The 16633-nt window shown below is 44.6% G+C and overlaps 1 protein-coding gene across 1 annotated transcript in view; it reads right to left on the reverse strand.

Annotated features, from left to right (window-relative positions):
- Nucleotides 1-14638, reverse strand: part of LOC135570449 (NLR family CARD domain-containing protein 3-like) — a 32699-nt gene extending 18061 nt beyond the window's left edge. The window contains exon 1 of the mRNA XM_065016459.1: nucleotides 14496-14638. Within this exon, the coding sequence (XP_064872531.1) occupies nucleotides 14496-14623 (128 nt within the window). The 5' untranslated portion in view covers nucleotides 14624-14638. The remainder of the gene's footprint in view (nucleotides 1-14495) is intronic.
- Nucleotides 14639-16633: the final 1995 nt, after the last annotated feature.

Raw genomic sequence — 16633 nt, forward strand, 5'->3', positions numbered from 1 at the left:
GGGATTAGCAAACGGACAGTCGGTAACAATAGAAAGGGATTAGCAAACGGACAGTCGGTAACACAATAGAAAGGGATTAGCAAACGGACAGTCGGTAACACAATAGAAAGGGATTAGCAAACGGACAGTCGGTAACACAATAGAAAGGGATTAGCAAACGGACAGTCGGTAACACAATAGAAAGGGATTAGCAAACAGACAGTCGGTAACACAATAGAAAGGGATTAGCATACGGACAGTCAGTAACACTATAGAAAGGGATTAGCAAACGGACAGTAACACAATAGAAAGGGATTAGCAAACGGACAGTCGGTAACACAATAGAAAGGGATTAGCAAACAGACAGTCGGTAACACAATAGAAAGGGATTAGCAAACGGACAGTCGGTAACACAATAGAAAGGGATTAGCAAACGGACAGTCGGTAACACAATAGAAAGGGATTAGCAAACAGACAGTCGGTAACACAATAGAAAGGGATTAGCAAACGGACAGTCGGTAACACAATAGAAAGGGATTAGCAAACGGACAGTCGGTAACACAATAGAAAGGGATTAGCAAACGGACAGTCGGTAACACAATAGAAAGGGATTAGCAAACAGACAGTCGGTAACACAATAGAAAGGGATTAGCAAACGAACAGTGTGTAACACAATAGAAAGGGATTAGCAAACGGACAGTCAGTAACACAATAGAAAGGGATTAGCAAACGGACAGTCAGTAACACAATAGAAAGGGATTAGCAAACGGACATTCGGTAACACAATAGAAAGGGATTAGCAAACGGACTGTAACACAATAGAAAGGGATTAGCAAACGGACAGTCGGTAACACAATAGAAAGGGATTAGCAAACGGACAGTCAGTAACACAATAGAAAGGGATTAGCAAACGGACAGTCAGTAACACAATAGAAAGGGATTAGCAAACGGACAGTCGGTAACACAATAGAAAGGGATTAGCAAACGGACTGTAAACACAATAGAAAGGGATTAGCAAACGGACTGTAACACAGTAGAACAATCTATGTTCAGTGTGTGCAGATGTAGTACGATTAGGGAATTAAGGCAATAGATAGGCCATAGTGGTGTTGGCTTTGGGGATGACCAGTGAAATATACCTGCTGGAGCACATGCTACAGGTGGGTGTTGCTATGGTGACCAGTGAGCTGAGATAAAGCGTGGCTTTACCTAGCAAAGACTTACAAATGACCTGGAGCCAGTGGGTTTGGCGGCGAATGTGTAGTGAGGACCAGCCAACAACAGCATACAGGTCACAGTGGTGGGTAGTATATGGGGCTTTGGTGACAAAACGGATGGCACTGTGATAGACTGCATCCGATTTGCTGAGTAGAGTGTTGGAGGCTATTTTGTAAATTACAGTCGGTAGGCTAGTCAGTTTTACGAGGGTATGTTTGGCAGCATGAGTGAAGGAGGCTTTGTTGCGAAATAGGAAGCTGATTCTAGATTTAATTTTGGATTGGAGATGCTTAATGTGAGTCTGGAAGGAGAGTTTACAGTCTAACCAGACACCCAGGTATTTGTAGTTGTCCACGTATTCTAAGTCAGAACCGTCCAGAGTAGTGATGCTAGTCAGGTGGGCGGGTGCAGGCAGCGATCAGTTGAAGAGCATTCAGTTTTACTTGGGTATGAGTTAACAGAATACAACCTTTTAAAAGTTAGATTTTTACAACCTTGTCTGTTTTGTGCTCTGGGATTTGTAGAACCTGTGTTTAACATTTTGAACACAAACACGCTATTTGTATCAATATCAGGAGTATTTACTCTGTGATTAGAAACCTGGTATATACCAGGAGTATTTACTCTGTGATTAGATACCTGGTATATACCAGTAGTATTTACTCTGTGCTTAGATACCTGGTATTACCAGTAGTATTTACTCTGTGCTTAGATACCTGGTATATACCAGGAGTATTTACTCTGTGTTTAGATACCTGGTATTTACTCTGTGTTTAGATACCTGGTATATACCAGGAGTATTTAATCTGTGATAAGATACCTGGTATATACCAGGAGTATTTATTTTTTCAGAAAATTATCTAAATTAGCTTTTATTGTTTAGAGAAATGATGAAAAAGATTTGTGTTTCTTTTCCACTATCTAATCACGGCATGGGGTTGTTCAATGACAGACATGCATTTGTTTAAAATCTATCACTTGATGGTTTCCTTTCAAAAAGACAAATAAACATGTTTTTTTCTTAAGTGCTACATATCTGTCTAACTCTCAGAGAAATCAGTAGTACTGCTAGGTTTTATACAGTAATAATATATATCTGCCTCACTCTCAGAGAAATCAGTAGTACTGCTAGGTTTTACACAGTAATAATATATATCTGCCTCACTCTCAGAGAAATCAGTAGTACTGCTAGGTTTAACACAGTAATAATATATATCATATATATATATCAGTCATACAGTCAAATGTAACAAATAACTGCATTTTTAATAAAGAACTGTACAAATGATACACGTGTGCCTCAGACCACTAGAACAGCTGAGTAATCTACCACCTGCCTCAGACCACTAGAACAGCTGAATAATCTACCACCTGCCTCAGACCACTAGAACAGCTGATTAATCTAACACCTCAGACCACTAGAACAGCTGAGTAATCTAACACCTGCCTCAGACCACTAGAACAGCTGAGTAATCTACCACCTGCCTCAGACCACTAGAACAGCTGAGTAATCTAACACCTGCCTCAGACCACTAGAACAGCTGAGTAATATAACACCTGCCTCAGACCACTAGAACAGCTGAGTAATCTAACACCTGCCTCAGACCACTAGAACAGCTGAGTAATATAACACCTGCCTCAGACCACTAGAACAGCTGAGTAATCTAACACCTGCCTCAGACCACTAGAATAGCTGAGTAATCTAACACCTGCCTCAGACCACTAGAATAGCTGAGTAAACTAACACCTGCCTCAGACCACTAGAACAGCTGAGTAATCTAACACCTGCCTCAGACCACTAGAACAGCTGAGTAATCTAACACCTGTCTCAGACCACTAGAACAGCTGAGTAATCTAACACCTGCCTCAGACCACTAGAACAGCTGAGTAATCTAACACCTGCCTCAGACCACTAGAACAGCTGAGTAATCTAACACCTGCCTCAGACCACTAGAACAGCTGAGTAATCCAACACCTGCCTCAGACCACTAGAACAGCTGAGTAAACTAACACCTGTCTCAGACCACTAGAGCAGCTGAGTAATCTAACACCTGTCTCAGACCACTAGAACAGCTGAATAATCTACCACCTGCCTCAGACCACTAGAACAGCTGAGTAATCTAACACCTGCCTCAGACCACTAGAACAGCTGAGTAATCTACCACCTGCCTCAGACCACTAGAACAGCTGAGTAATCTAACACCTGCCTCAGACCACTAGAACAGCTGAGTAATCTACCACCTGCCTCAGACCACTAGAACAGCTGAGTAATCTAACACCTGCCTCAGACCACTAGAACAGCTGAGTAATATAACACCTGCCTCAGACCACTAGAACAGCTGAGTAATCTACCACCTGCCTCAGACCACTAGAACAGCTGAGTAATATAACACCTGCCTCAGACCACTAGACCAGCTGAGTAATCTACCACCTGCCTCAGACCACTAGAACAGCTGAGTAATCTAACACCTGTCTCAGACCACTAGAACAGCTGAGTAATCTAACACCTGCCTCAGACCACTAGAACAGCTGAGTAATCTACCACCTGCCTCAGACCACTAGAACAGCTGAGTAATCTAACACCTGCCTCAGACCACTAGAACAGCTGAGTAATCTACCACCTGCCTCAGACCACTAGAACAGCTGAGTAATCTAACACCTGTCTCAGACCACTAGAACAGCTGAGTAATCTAACACCTGCCTCAGACCACTAGAACAGCTGAGTAATCTACCACCTGCCTCAGACCACTAGAACAGCTGAGTAATATAACACCTGCCTCAGACCACTAGAACAGCTGAGTAAACTAACACCACTCGTAGATCAGCTGAGTGAGTCGTTAGATCATTTTTTGCCCTTCCGCATGACTTTATACACAGAAGATCTCTGCTAAACATAGAATCACATGGTTTATCAGTCTCTCTGTGACACCGATAAATTCAGAACAAAGTTGACAATGTCTTTGCAATTGATTCAAACAAGGGACTTCTACAAATTTGCTTCAAATGAAAACCGAGATGACTGCATTAAACTATGAACTGTTGGCTTTAGGCCTATTTCAATCATATTGTTCAGTATATTGAGTTCTATTTTGCTACTTGTAGGCTACTCTGTAATTTGTCTCAATATATTTAATGATGTGTAACATGAACACAATGTCAAATCTGGGATTTACTGGATTTTAATTGGGTAAGCATTAGAATAAGTCTCCTCAATCTTTGAAACTATAGGTGATAATAGAAGCTAATCTGTGGTCAGTATTGTGACATAATTATAATGTTAAGGAAATATTTGAATGGAGAAAGCTGATCTGAGAGCAGTGCTCCCTTTCTTTCTATACTATCAGTATTGATACATGATCTGGACGTGATACCTTGTTGTGCTGCTGATCCAGTTTCTACTGGTTTGCCTGATGATATGGGACTCTGCCCTGTTCACCAGACGTGCTACGTTGCCCTTAAACCTTGGAAATACAAAATAAAAATAATGAGACTATAAGGAGAACCAGTACTGAGTCAATGTGCAGGGTACCAGGTAGTTGAGGTAATAATGAGACTATAAGGAGTACCAGTACTGAGTCAATGTGCAGGGTAACAGGTAGTTGAGGTAATAATGAGACTATAAGGAGAACCAGTACTGAGTCAATGTGCAGGGTAACAGGTAGTTGAGGTAATAATGAGACTATAAGGAGAACCAGTACTGAGTCAATGTGCAGGGTACCAGGTATTTGAGGTAATAATGAGACTATAAGAAGTACCAGTACTGAGTCAATGTGCAGGGTACCGGGTAGTTGAGGTAATAATGAGACTATAAGGAGAACCAGTACTGAGTCAATGTGCAGGGTACCAGGTAGTTGAGGTAATAATGAGACTATAAGGAGAACCAGTACTGAGTCAATGTGCAGGGTACCAGGTAGTTGAGGTAATAATGAGACTATAAGGAGTACCTGTAACAATACAGAGGCGGATGCAAGATGCAAGCAACGATGGTTTAATGAATACAGGTTACAGCAGCAACAGGACAGACAGACTGTACTCAGACGGAATCCGACCCAGGGACTAGGGCGCATCCTCCTATGTGAGCGTGCTGAGAAACCCAGGGGAGAGTGTCCGGATGGGTAGGAAGGAGCACAGCAGATAATCCACACAAGGGCGGCGAGAGATGAGTACGGACACACGACACAACCTCAGGGAAGTAACAACGATCTGACAACAAGAAACACTGGTTACAGAACATATAAAGGGAAGATAAGTGATTCCAGCTGGCGCAGACAATCAGGCCGAGATTGGGAACCACGCCCACACAAACACGGGGAGAGAGAGAGAGAGAGAGAAAAGGAAAAGGAGGCAGTGGATTCATGAACCGTGACAATACCCCCCTAGGAACGCCTCTTGGCGTTCCCAGGCGAATTTACCTGTCGATTGAAATCATCGATAAGGGAGTGATCCAGAATGTCCCTAGCAGGTACCCAACTTCTCTCCTCCGGGCCGTAACCCTCCCAGTCCACCAGGTACTGGAATCCGCGTCCCCTCCTTCTAGAGTCCAAAATACGATTGACAGAAAAGGTGGGTTCCCCATCAACAAGTCGTGGCGGCGGGGGAACCGGGACCGGTGGGTTAATGCGTGCCTGAAACACAGGTTTTATTTTAGACACATGAAAGGTAGGATGAATTCTCCTATACGCCGGAGGAAGCTGGAGCCGGACCGCCACCGGACTAATGATCCTGGTGGCTTTGAACGGGCCGATAAATTTGGGGGCAAGCTTGTTCGAAACGGATCGGAGTGGAATGTTCTTAGTAGAAAGCCACACTCTTTGGCCAACGACGTATACCGGAGGCTTCGACCGGTGGCGATCGGCCTTAGTCTTGGTGCGCGCCCCCACCAGGAGAAGAGTCTCACGGGCTCTGCTCCATGCGCGACGGCACCTCTGGATGAAAGCGTGAGCGGAGGGAACAGACACCTCGGACTCCGTACTGGGAAAGATAGGTGGCTGGTAACCTAAACTACACTCAAACGGAGAGAGACCCGTGGCTGCCACTGGCAACGAATTGTGAGCGTACTCAACCATAGAGAGTTGTTGACTCCAGGAAGAGGGATTCTTAGAAACCAAACATCGCAACACTCTCTCCAAATCTTGGTTGGCCCTCTCCGCTGACCGTTGCTCTGGGGATGAAACCCTGAAGACAGGCTGACACTCGCTCCCAGTAACCTACAAAACTCTTGCCAAAACTTGGACACAAATTGGGGCCCCTGTCAGAAACTACGTCCATCGGCAGACCATGTAAGCGAAAGACGTGATCCACGACAGTTACCGCTGTCTCCTTGGCAGATGGTAATTTAGGCAAGGGAATAAAATGAGCCGCCTTCGAGAACCGGTCCACCACGGTCAAAACAACAGTCTTGCCCTGGGAGGGCGGGAGGGCGGTAACAAAATCTAGCGCGATGTGGGACCAGGGTCTCGAAGGGACCGACAGCGGTTGGAGTAACCCATCTGGGGGTCGATTAGAAGTCTTCCCAGTGGCACAAACCGAGCAAGCCAAGACAAAACTGTGAATGTCACGAGCCATCAGTGGCCACCAAAAGCGTTGCTTAACCAAAAAGCTAGTGCGACTGACTCCTGGATGACACGCTACGTTGGAGCAATGCCCCCACCGAATAACATCGGACCGACACCCCTCCGGAACAAACAACCGATTAGGCGGGCAACCGGGCGGAGGCGTTACCCCTTCTAAGGCCGTTTTGACCCTCGATTCAACCTCCCATGTGAGTGTGGAGACCACTAGGGTCCCGGGTAGGATGCACTCGGGAGTGGATGGGCGTTCGGAATGGTCAAAAATGCGAGAAAGGGAATCGGGTTTGACATTCTTGGAACCCGGGCGATACGAGAGAGAGAAGTCAAAACGTCCGAAAAAGAGTGCCCACCGCGCCTGCCTGGAGTTGAGTCGCTTGGCGGTTCTGATATATTCCAAATTTTTGTGATCGGTCCAAACTATAAAAGGTACCCCGAACCCTCTAACCAATGGCGCCACTCCTCCAGTGCTAACTTCACTGCCAACAACTCTCTGTTGCCAATGTCGTAGTTGCGTTCCGCAGGTGATAACCGATGGGAAAGGAACGCGCAAGGGTGCATCTTGTCGTCAGAAGAGGAACGTTGGGAAAGTACCGCACCTACCCCCACCTCTGAAGCGTCCACCTCCACCACGAACTGACGCGAGGGATCGGGAGCTATGAGGATGGGAGCCGAAACAAAGCGGCTCTTGAGTTTGACGAATGCAGCCTCGGCTGTATCGGACCACCTGAACGTCACTCTGGGGGAGGTTAAGGCGGTAAGAGGAGCGACTATCTGGCTAAAGTTGCGAACGAAACGCCGGTAGAAATTGGCGAATCCCAGAAACCTCTGTAGGGCCTTACGGGAATCTGGGCTTGGCCAATCCACCACAGCCTTAACCTTGTCAGGATCCATGCGAATACCTTCAGTCGAGACGATGTAACCTAGGAATGGAACGGATTGTGCATGAAAAATGCATTTCTCCGCCTTGACAAAAAGTCCATTCTCCAACAACCTCTGAAGCACTCGTCTGACGTGCTGAACGTGTTCCTGGAGAGAAGAAAAATCAGTATGTCATCCAGGTAAACATATATGAACTGATCAATCATATCTCTCAGCACGTCATTTACGAGTGCCTGGAAAACCGCTGGGGAGTTGGATAGCCCAAAAGGCATGACCAAATATTCGAAGTGCCCTCTGGGGGTGTTAAACGCGGTCTTCCATTCGTCCCCCCTTATGCGAACCAAATGATATGCATTACGTAAATCCAACTTAGTGAACACGGATGCTCCCTGTAACCTTTCAAAGGCTGAGGACATCAACGGTAAGGGATAGGTATTTTTCACTGTGATGTTATTCAACCCACGGTAATCAATGCAAGGACGCAGAGATCCGTCCTTCTTCTCCACAAAGAAGAACCCCGCCCCGCTGGAGAAGAGGAAGGACGAATGAATCCAGATGCCAGAGAACCAGAGATGTATCTCTCCATAGCCTCCCTCTCAGGAACAGAGAGTGAATATAACTTGCCTTTAGGCGGAGACTCACCTGGCAATAATTCTATTGCACAGTCATAGGGACGATGCGGAGGAAGAGAAGCAGCACGGGACTTACTGAACACCTCCTTCAGGTCGAGGTATTCAACGGGCACGTTAGACAAATCCACCGCCTCCTCTAGAAACACAGAATCAGACACAGACGAACAAGCAGACACTAAACAGGACTCAAGACATTTGTTACTCCACATGGATATAGAATTATGACCCCAGTCATCTCTGGGGTTGTGTTGGGTGAGCCAAGGGTGGCCGAGAACTAATGGTGCAAGGGGTGAGTCCATAAGTAGAAATGATAGTGTCTCAGTGTGATTGCCAGAAGTGATGAGTGTGATAGGTTCAGTGGTGTGAGAAATGTTGGGTAGTTCTTGACCATTGAGAGCGTTGACGGATATCTTGTGCGTGAGTGAGGTGATAGGAATCTGGAGTTTGTGAGCGAGCTTGAAGTCCATGAAATTACCCTCTGCTCCTGAGTCCAGTAAGGCTTGGGTGTCGTGCGTGTGGTTGGCCCATCTTAGTCTTACCGGGAGGAGAGTAGATGATGAGGTCTTCTCTGTGGTGACACCACCCGATAGTAGCCTCATTCTTACTACCGGGCCTAATCTTTTACCGGGCAGGAGTGGATAAAGTGGCCCGCTCTACCACAGTAGAGACAGAGTCCTTGGGATCTCCGCCTCTCCCTCTCTTCCCGGGAGAGGCGAGCTCTCCCCAGCTGCATGGGTTCGTGAGCGGAGGTTGAACTGGCCGTGTTCCCGCCGCTGGCATGCCAGCCCTCCGTGTCGTTATACGGTCTGTTAGGGCATGCTCGGCGGCCAACACGACTCAGACGAGCGTCGACCCTCAAGGCTAGTTCCACTAGTCCATTTAAACTCCTGGGAAGGTCCAGAACATAAATCTCCTTCTGGATCCGGTCCTCCAGCCCATGCAGGAACATGTCCCACTGCGCCTCCTCGTTCCACTGACACTCTGCGGCCAGAGTGCGGAATTGGATGGAGTATTCCGATACTGAACGGTCTCCTTGGCGAAGGTCAGCGAGTAGTCTGGCCGCCTCCCTACCCGCCACGGCCCGATCGAAGACCCTTCTCATCTCCTCGGAGAGTGTCTGGAAAGAGGTGCAGCATGGGTCCTGGTTCGCCCACACCGCCGTTCCCCAAAGAGCCGCTTTGCCTGATAGCAGTGTAAGTACGAATGCTACCTTAGACTGTTCACGGTTGAAGGTCCGTGGCTGCAACGAGAAATGCATGGAACATCTCGTAAGAAAAGCTCTGCAATAGTCAGGATCACCTGAATAACCCTCTGGTGTCGGTAGCCGTGGCTCTAGCTGGGAATCCGGCTCTGGCGGGGCGGGTTGAACTGCCGGTGTAGGTGGCGCAGCGAGACCCCTCAGATGTTGTAATTGTTGGGTCAGCTGGGATACCTGCGTCGCAATGGCTTGTACTTCCCGACCTGTGCTGGAGATGTTCTCCTCTTGTTGATCCATTCTCGTGATACTACGGGAAATGAATTCGGTCAGACTCGTTGAACTCGCTGCATCCATGGTCTGGTCAGATCGTTCTGTAACAATACAGAGGCGGATGCAAGATGCAAGCAACGATGGTTTAATGAATACAGGTTACAGCAGCAACAGGACAGACAGACTGTACTCAGACGGAATCCGACCCAGGGACTAGGGCGCATCCTCCTATGTGAGCGTGCTGAGAAACCCAGGGGAGAGTGTCCGGATGGGTAGGAAGGAGCACAGCAGATAATCCACACAAGGGCGGCGAGAGATGAGTACGGACACACGACACAACCTCAGGGAAGTAACAACGATCTGACAACAAGAAACACTGGTTACAGAACATATAAAGGGAAGATAAGTGATTCCAGCTGGCGCAGACAATCAGGCCGAGATTGGGAACCACGCCCACACAAACACGGAGAGAGAGAGAGAGAGAGAAAAGGAAAAGGAGGCAGTGGATTCATGAACCGTGACAGTACCAGTACTGAGTCAATGTGCAGGGTACCAGGTAGTTGAGGTAATAATGAGACTATAAGGAGTACCAGTACTGAGTCAATGTGCAGGGTACCAGGTAGTTGAGGTAATAATGAGACTATAAGGAGTACCAGTACTGAGTCAATGTGCAGGGTACCAGGTAGTTGAGGTAATAATGAGACTATAAGGAGAACCAGTACTGAGTCAATGTGCAGGGTACCAGGTAGTTGAGGTAATAATGAGGCTATAAGGAGAACCAGTACTGAGTCAATGTTGTGTTTGTTTAATTTTGTTTTAGGACTATGAAAATAGACAAAATGATTAGCCTATGGATTATGAAAACAACAACAATAAATGGGAAAATGGGAGAGGAGAAATGACTAGAGACAGTGTTGTTTAACTCACTGACCAGGACCCATGAGTTCTTCTTACCTTTGTTCAGTAGAAAAGTCTCCCTCTCTAAACACCTCAGGTAGATTCATAGACCAGTCACTCTTCATGGACACACAGCTGGGAACAGGGGAGGCTGGTCTCTCCTGCCTGATTGGACTTCAACACAACAGAGACAAACATTACATCTCTCATCTACTCTGAGCTCAGATGGGGAAACACAAGAGTTTCATTCCATAACGCTATATATCAATTGTCAGAAATGTTCGTAAATTAACTTTTATTGTTTAAAGAAGTTAAGTTTATGTTAAGTTATGTTTTTTTGCTAAATGAGGAGATGCCACGTGGGTACCTGCTTCTCTAAACCAATGAGGAGATGCAGCGCGATCTGCGTCACAAATAGAACTGACTTCCAGACGTTAGTTAATGGCACGAGCAGTGTGTCCAGACGTTAATGACGAAATTCATTTATCGACGCGAGCGTTGTAGTCAGTCTGTCAGCCCCGCTAAGAGGCTGGTGTCGTTACTCTGCCTTCTCCGGGGGCATGTTGAGGTAAATTTACTAACCGGGAGGGTTGAATGATGTAATTTATTGGAGGGCTGGAAGACGCACTCACGAGGTTGTTTACTCACAATATCAGATATTAAGATGATTTTTATAATGAAGGTATACTGAGGTTGAGGTTCTGACTAGTGATTATTTACCCGGGGTTCAATACCTGCTATTGAGGCGCCCTGAAAATAATATTCAAAAGTTCGGTCCTTGGACACAGAGGGTTTAAACACTAAAGTTACCGTCCATCAAGTGAAGAGAGGAGAACCGGACAGAGGTAGCCAGCATCCGTCAACGAGAGAGGGAGAAGCCTCACCGGGATTTAACAGGTGGAAGAAACAACCGGGGAGCTCCATCGGTCCACAAGAAATGCAGACAGCCGGTGATGATGTAGTGGTAGCTATGGTAACTAGGATGCTGCTGGTAGAGTAACTAGCTACCTTACCGAGCTGTACCGACTAGCTAGGATAACTAGGATGCTGCTGGTAGAGTAGCTAGCTAGGTTACCGAGCTGTACCGACTAGCTAGGATAACTAGGATGCTGCTGGTTGAGTAGCTAGCTAGATTACCGAGCTGTACTGACTAGCTAGGATAACTAGGATGCTGCTGGTAGAGTAGCTAGCTAGATTACCGAGCTGTACCGACTAGCTAGGATAACTAGGATGCTGCTGGTAGAGTAGCTAGCTAGATTACCGAGCTGTACCGACTAGCTGGATAACTAGGATGCTGCTGGTAGAGTAGCTAGCTAGATTACCGAGCTGTACCGACTGGCTAGCAGGTCGTTTCTGTCCCTCATCTCGATGATGATGAATCCGGTGAACCACAAAATGAAACAAGGACAGAGAGTGAAAAGGATCTGGCTACACTCATAATGTCCCTGACCGTAAAGAAAAAAAGCAAATTGAACAATAAACTTCGGCGTCTCAACACTGTAACAAACTCCGTCGTTATTCCCCAAGATCACCTCAGTCCACTCTGCGCGTAACCTGACAATCTCCTTGGCGCCACACCGAACGGGGCGGACAGTTCTGTACGGGGACGCGGACAGTGCAGCACAATCAACTAAACCCAGTCTTTACAGTGGGTTACATTAGTAATATTAATTATGTATTATTATGTAAAACAAACATTCTATGTTTTTTTATAACAATATTTTGAGATCTGGGTCCATATCCACAAAGTGTCTCAGAGGAGAAAATTGGTCGTATAAGTGCTGATGTAACGGATGTGAAACGGCTAGCTTAGTTACCGGTGCGCGCTAAATGGCTTTTCAATCGGTGACGTCACTTGCTCTGAGACCTTGAAGTAGTGGTTCCCCTCTGCAAGGGCCGCGGCTTTTGTGGAGCGATGGGTAACAATGCTTCGAGGGTGACTGTTGTTGATGTGTGCAGAGGGTCCCTGGTTAGTGCCCGGGTATGGGCGAGGGGACGGTCTAAAGTTATACTGTTACACTGAGAATAAAGACATTTTACACTTATGGGTATAAGTGGGTGGGTAACTATGCATGAAGTCTCTAGTCCCACCTAGTCGGCAGATATTTAGGACACCTCGTGAGCTGTCCTAAGTAGTTAAGAGTTAACAGCAGCTGTCCTAAGTAGTTAAGAGTTAACAGCAGCTGTCCTAAGTAGTTAAGAGTTAGCAGCAGGTGTCCTAAGTAGTTAAGAGTTAACAGCAGGTGTCCTAAGTAGTTAAGAGTTAACAGCAGCTGTCCTAAGTAGTTAAGTGTTAACAGCAGCTGTCCTAAGTAGTTAAGAGTTAACAGCAGGTGTCCTAAGTAGTTAAGAGTTAACAGCAGGTGTCTTGATAATACTATAGAATCATGCAGTGAGTCAGTGGTTCCTGCTCCACATGTAATTGCTTTGAGTAGTTAAAATAATGTTTTGATATTTGATATGATCAATACATTAATAATATAGACCTACATGCAACAGTATGTCTTGTGCTTTTGGCAATGATTTATGTATAATAATTGTAATAAGTCATACCATTTACCACAGCAATTTGACTTCATTTTTGCTGATTAACTCAGGTTTTCGCCCAGCGGCTAAGGAGTTGGTGCTGTGGCCAAAAGGTGGCTGGTTCAAATCCCGGGCCGGGAAAAAAACACCAGAAGTGATCTGATGACTGGAAGGCTGCTTCATTCACATCCTCTAAACATTAACCTTCCATTGATCAGAACTCTAGAGGTTCTTCTTCACTGAACCAAAAATATATATATAATGTTTTAGTGGTTCCATATATTAAGGAAGTGATAGAAGCCTTTTTGGTTCTATAAGGACCCTTCTGTTCTAAGAGTGTATAATAATAAACACGTTGTTCTTCTGATTATTTAATTATCTACATCATGTTATTTCAAGTTCTCCTTTTGGAGCGCAACATCATGTTGTTAAAAAATAATCCTAAATTGTGCATGGATATAAATTTGTCAATTGAAGGAATCTAGGGCGTAATATGTGTTAGATGAAAATGAACATTGAATGCAACGTTGTAGGCAACATTATTGGCAGGGACTTGATGCCTACTATGTCAAAGATATTTAGAGTTGTTAAACAGAAGTGTAGATATAACGGTTATATTGTCTAAAAGATGCATTCTATTATATTAGGCAATAATTCAGAATAGGCAAAGTGGTCGTGTCATGTGAAAATTCTATCAAATGTCTTACATTGTACATTGCAACGAGTACAGTCAGGGTGCCGCGAACCCCTGCAGAACCTCCACAGACCCCGGATTGAGAACCCCTGCAGTACCTCCACAGACCCCGGATTGAGAACCCCTGCAGTACCTCCACAGACCCCGGTTTGAGAACCCCTGCAGTACCTCCACAGACCCTGGATTGAGAACCCCTGCAGAACCTCCACAGACCCCGGATTGAGAACCCCTGCAGTACCTCCACAGACCCCGGTTTGAGAACCCCTGCAGTACCTCCACAGACCCTGGATTGAGAACCCCTGCAGAACCTCCACAGACCCCGGATTGAGAACCCCTGCAGTACCTCCACAGACCCCGGATTGAGAAATACCTCCACAGACCCCGGATTGAGAACCCTGATTTAGCAGATGCTCTTATCCAGAGTGATTTACAGTAAGTGCTTTCATCTTAATTAAGATAGCTACGTGAGTATATATATATATATGTATATATATATATATAAATACCCATCTAAAATCTATTAGTTAAAAATCTGAGAACAGTAATATTGAAGCAACCATTTCTGATTAAAAAACAAATGTGAACATTTTGGAAATAAACTCATAATAATGTATCAAAAATTGTCATCTCACCTCTTAGATTTGGTGTCATGTTCCCCAGAGAGACTCATTTTAGAGGCAGGGCCCCCCTCCTTTCTCTCCCCAGAGAGACTCATTTTAGAGGCAGGGCCCCCCTCCTTTCTCTCCCCAGAGAGACTCATTTTAGAGGCAGGGACCCCCTCCTCTCTCTCCCCAGAGACACTCATTTTAGAGGCAGGGCCCCCCTCCTCTCTCTCCCCAGAGAGACTCATTTTAGAGCACTGACCCCTAAACAGAGATCCATCATGTTGTTTGTGGTTAACACAGTAATTATTTAAAGTCAATTGTTATCATTTATTAATTATCTCTTATTAAACATTTACTAACAGACACAGAAACAATCAGATGATTTAATGCATCACATGAAAACGTAGTGGTGACATTTCATCTCCATGGTAACTGTCTGTAATAATAATAAGTCACTGTTTGTTAAGGTAGTTATAGACAGTACAGCAACAATAATAATAATAAGTCACTGTTTGTTAATAATAATAATAATAATAATAATAATAAGTCACTGTTTGTTAAGGTAGTTATAGACAGTACAGCAACAACAATAATAATAATAATAATAATAATAAGTCACTGTCTGTTAAGGTAGTTATAGACAGTACAGCAACAATAATAATAATAATAATAAGTCACTGTTTGTTAAGGTAGTTATAGACAGTACAGCAACACAAGGCCATGTCTCACAATTATTTTTATTAATTAAAAGTAGGCTATTTATTGTCTTTCAATCTGTTATTTTCTAAATGTATCTGAAAGTATGTGAGAATACAGACAGAAGGGCTAAAACGGACATGATTGATCTGAGGGGGAAATCATTGATCCATTCAGAAAGTTTATTTGCAACAAGTAAGAGATGTTATATTATGTAAAGTAGACTAGGTTATAATGTATAGTAGTGGGTTGTTAGTGATGTGTTATATTATGTAGACTAGGTTATAATGTATAGTAGTGGGTTGTTAGTAATATGCAGATAGACTATAAGTTCACATAATGTTATAGTCCTTCCAGTAGCAGGACAGAGAATGTACTGTATATAACCTACATATCATAGATGACCAGCCTAAACCTGTTTACAGAAACCATCAGGTTTGTCAGCATGATAAGTGATTATAGCTCCAACCTACTCTGACTATTGAATGTCTGACATCGACTAACCTTATAATAGTTTGTAGAAAGACGAGATGTCAAATGGTCAAAGGAGAACACAAGACAGGTGTTTTGCTACAGATGTAGGATCTTAATTTGAGACAGTTTACCACAGCAGAAAAATTATGTGGATTATAATTAACCTTTTAAAGTGGAAAGTGGAAATGACAAACTTCAGAAGCCTTTTAAAACAAATACACTACAAGTTTTAGTTTTCCTGCAGGGTGATCAAATTCAGATCCTACATCTGTACAGAGATAATGTCTTTATCTGAAAAACGATGTTTGAGTTATTAGCAATGAAGTTGCAACTGTCAGCTGCTGTAAACCTCTGTGATTGGATGTTATAGACCCCAATCTGAACAGTTTCTTCCCCGTGGTTACAGCCTTTAGCTCTATGCTCAGTCTACCTAGTTCAATATATTGTTATAGACCCCAATCTGAACAGTTTCTTCCCCGTGGTTACAGCCTTTAGCTCTATGCTCAGTCTACCTAGTTCAATATATTGTTGTTCGTAAACTTTGTACAAACTCCACCGCCTGTATTCTGTCTCTTAATGTTTTCTTTCACAAGCAGCACCATGTCACCATGTTAAATAATGTGTTCAGATGTAGGATCTTTCCAACTCTGAGGACATGTCATTGTGATGTCATTTATTACATTCCAACCTGTTGATGAAGGCAACTAGAAGGCTGAACCCAGAAGACAACTCTAAATCAACACTTACTGATATTATCCTAAAATCCTTTCACTCGTATTATTGTGTCTCTTTGTTCAACGAATGTCGGGCAGCCTGTGCTGTTAATATAGTTCAAAACAGCGGGCAGGGAGGTCAACAACCTACGTATTGCACCAATAGGGTTAACCCACATGGTGGGAATTGTTACCTGGCTCACACAAAAGCATGTCTCAGACACCACTTCTGACACCAATGTAGCAAACAGCGGGGCAGGGAAGTGAACCCAGGTTGCATGT

Source organism: Oncorhynchus nerka, unplaced genomic scaffold (assembly GCF_034236695.1).
Source record: "Oncorhynchus nerka isolate Pitt River unplaced genomic scaffold, Oner_Uvic_2.0 unplaced_scaffold_973, whole genome shotgun sequence".
NCBI lineage: Eukaryota > Metazoa > Chordata > Actinopteri > Salmoniformes > Salmonidae > Oncorhynchus > Oncorhynchus nerka.